This window comes from Anneissia japonica, unplaced genomic scaffold (assembly GCF_011630105.1).
Source record: "Anneissia japonica isolate Jap-2015-1 unplaced genomic scaffold, ASM1163010v1 scaffold31452_len1010_cov337, whole genome shotgun sequence".
Taxonomy (NCBI): Eukaryota; Metazoa; Echinodermata; class Crinoidea; order Comatulida; family Comatulidae; genus Anneissia; species Anneissia japonica.
The window spans coordinates 1-1,010 of NW_022710824.1; the positions used below are offsets into that span (position 1 = coordinate 1).

General features: G+C 42.5%; 1 protein-coding gene across 1 annotated transcript; it reads right to left on the reverse strand.

The window, feature by feature from the left end:
* Positions 1-39: 39 nt before the first annotated feature.
* On the reverse strand, positions 40-928 carry LOC117107129 (the record flags this gene model as incomplete). Its single annotated transcript, XM_033248687.1, has 1 exon — positions 40-928. A coding segment is annotated over one exon (889 nt), but the record flags the coding sequence as incomplete, so codon positions are not given.
* Between the last annotated feature and the right edge of the window lie 82 nt (positions 929-1,010).

The window sequence follows — 1,010 nt, forward strand, 5'->3', positions numbered from 1 at the left end:
GGTTGGCTCGGAGAGCAACACAATATCATTTATCTTTACGTTTCTTCTATCAACATGCCATTTTTACGTGGCACAAGATGTGGAAATACATCTCTGGACCAGATTTTCCAAAATGCTTCCACGATTCTCTGAACAAATGCAAATCTGTTTCTCGGATCTTTAGTTTCCTTAAATGGTCCTTGGGGTACTCTCGATGAAGAACGCCCCAGTAGTATGTCATTAGGACATAGATATGAACCATCATCTGGGTCATTTGGGACACGACCAATGGGTCTTTGATTCACAAGGTTCGCAGCTTCTTTTAGATAAGTATATAGTTCAAACGGTTTCATCCTTTGACTACCAACAGCCTTCCTCAATGCATTTTTGCAGCTCTTCACGAGTGCTTCAACACAACCGTTATGGTGGGGTGAAAGAGGTGTAATGAATCTCCAGGTGGTTTGATGCCCTGCACAATATTCTTGTAATTTCTCTTTGTCCCAACCTTGGATCATGCTTCGTAATTCTTTATCTACCGACACAAACTGAGTGCCATTGTCACTCTGTAGATACGCTGGCTTTCCTCGAATGGCAAAAAAGCGTCTTAATACTTGCAGGAATTCTTCAGTTGAACAATTAACGGCGAGTTCGAGGTGCACGGCACGGGTGTTCATACACGTAAATATTACGCCATAGTGCTTGGTCATTGTTTTACGGCTTATTTTTACTTCGTAAGGCCCGAAATAATCAACCGCAGTACAATGGAATGGAGGCGTAAAAGGCATATTTCGCTCCTTCGGTAGATCTGCCATGTACTGCTGTTCAGTCTTGCGTTCGAAAGACCTGCATTGGAAGCATCTGTACTTTATAGTCTTTGCCAGTCTTGTTACTCCTATAATCCAGAATTGCTGTGATACCTTGGCTGCGGTGGTTGCAACTCCATAATGACCTGTATCATGCACATGTTTTGTGATTAAGTAAGATATGTGGTGGCCTTGAGGTAGAAGAACAGGATGCTTGGTATCATAAGA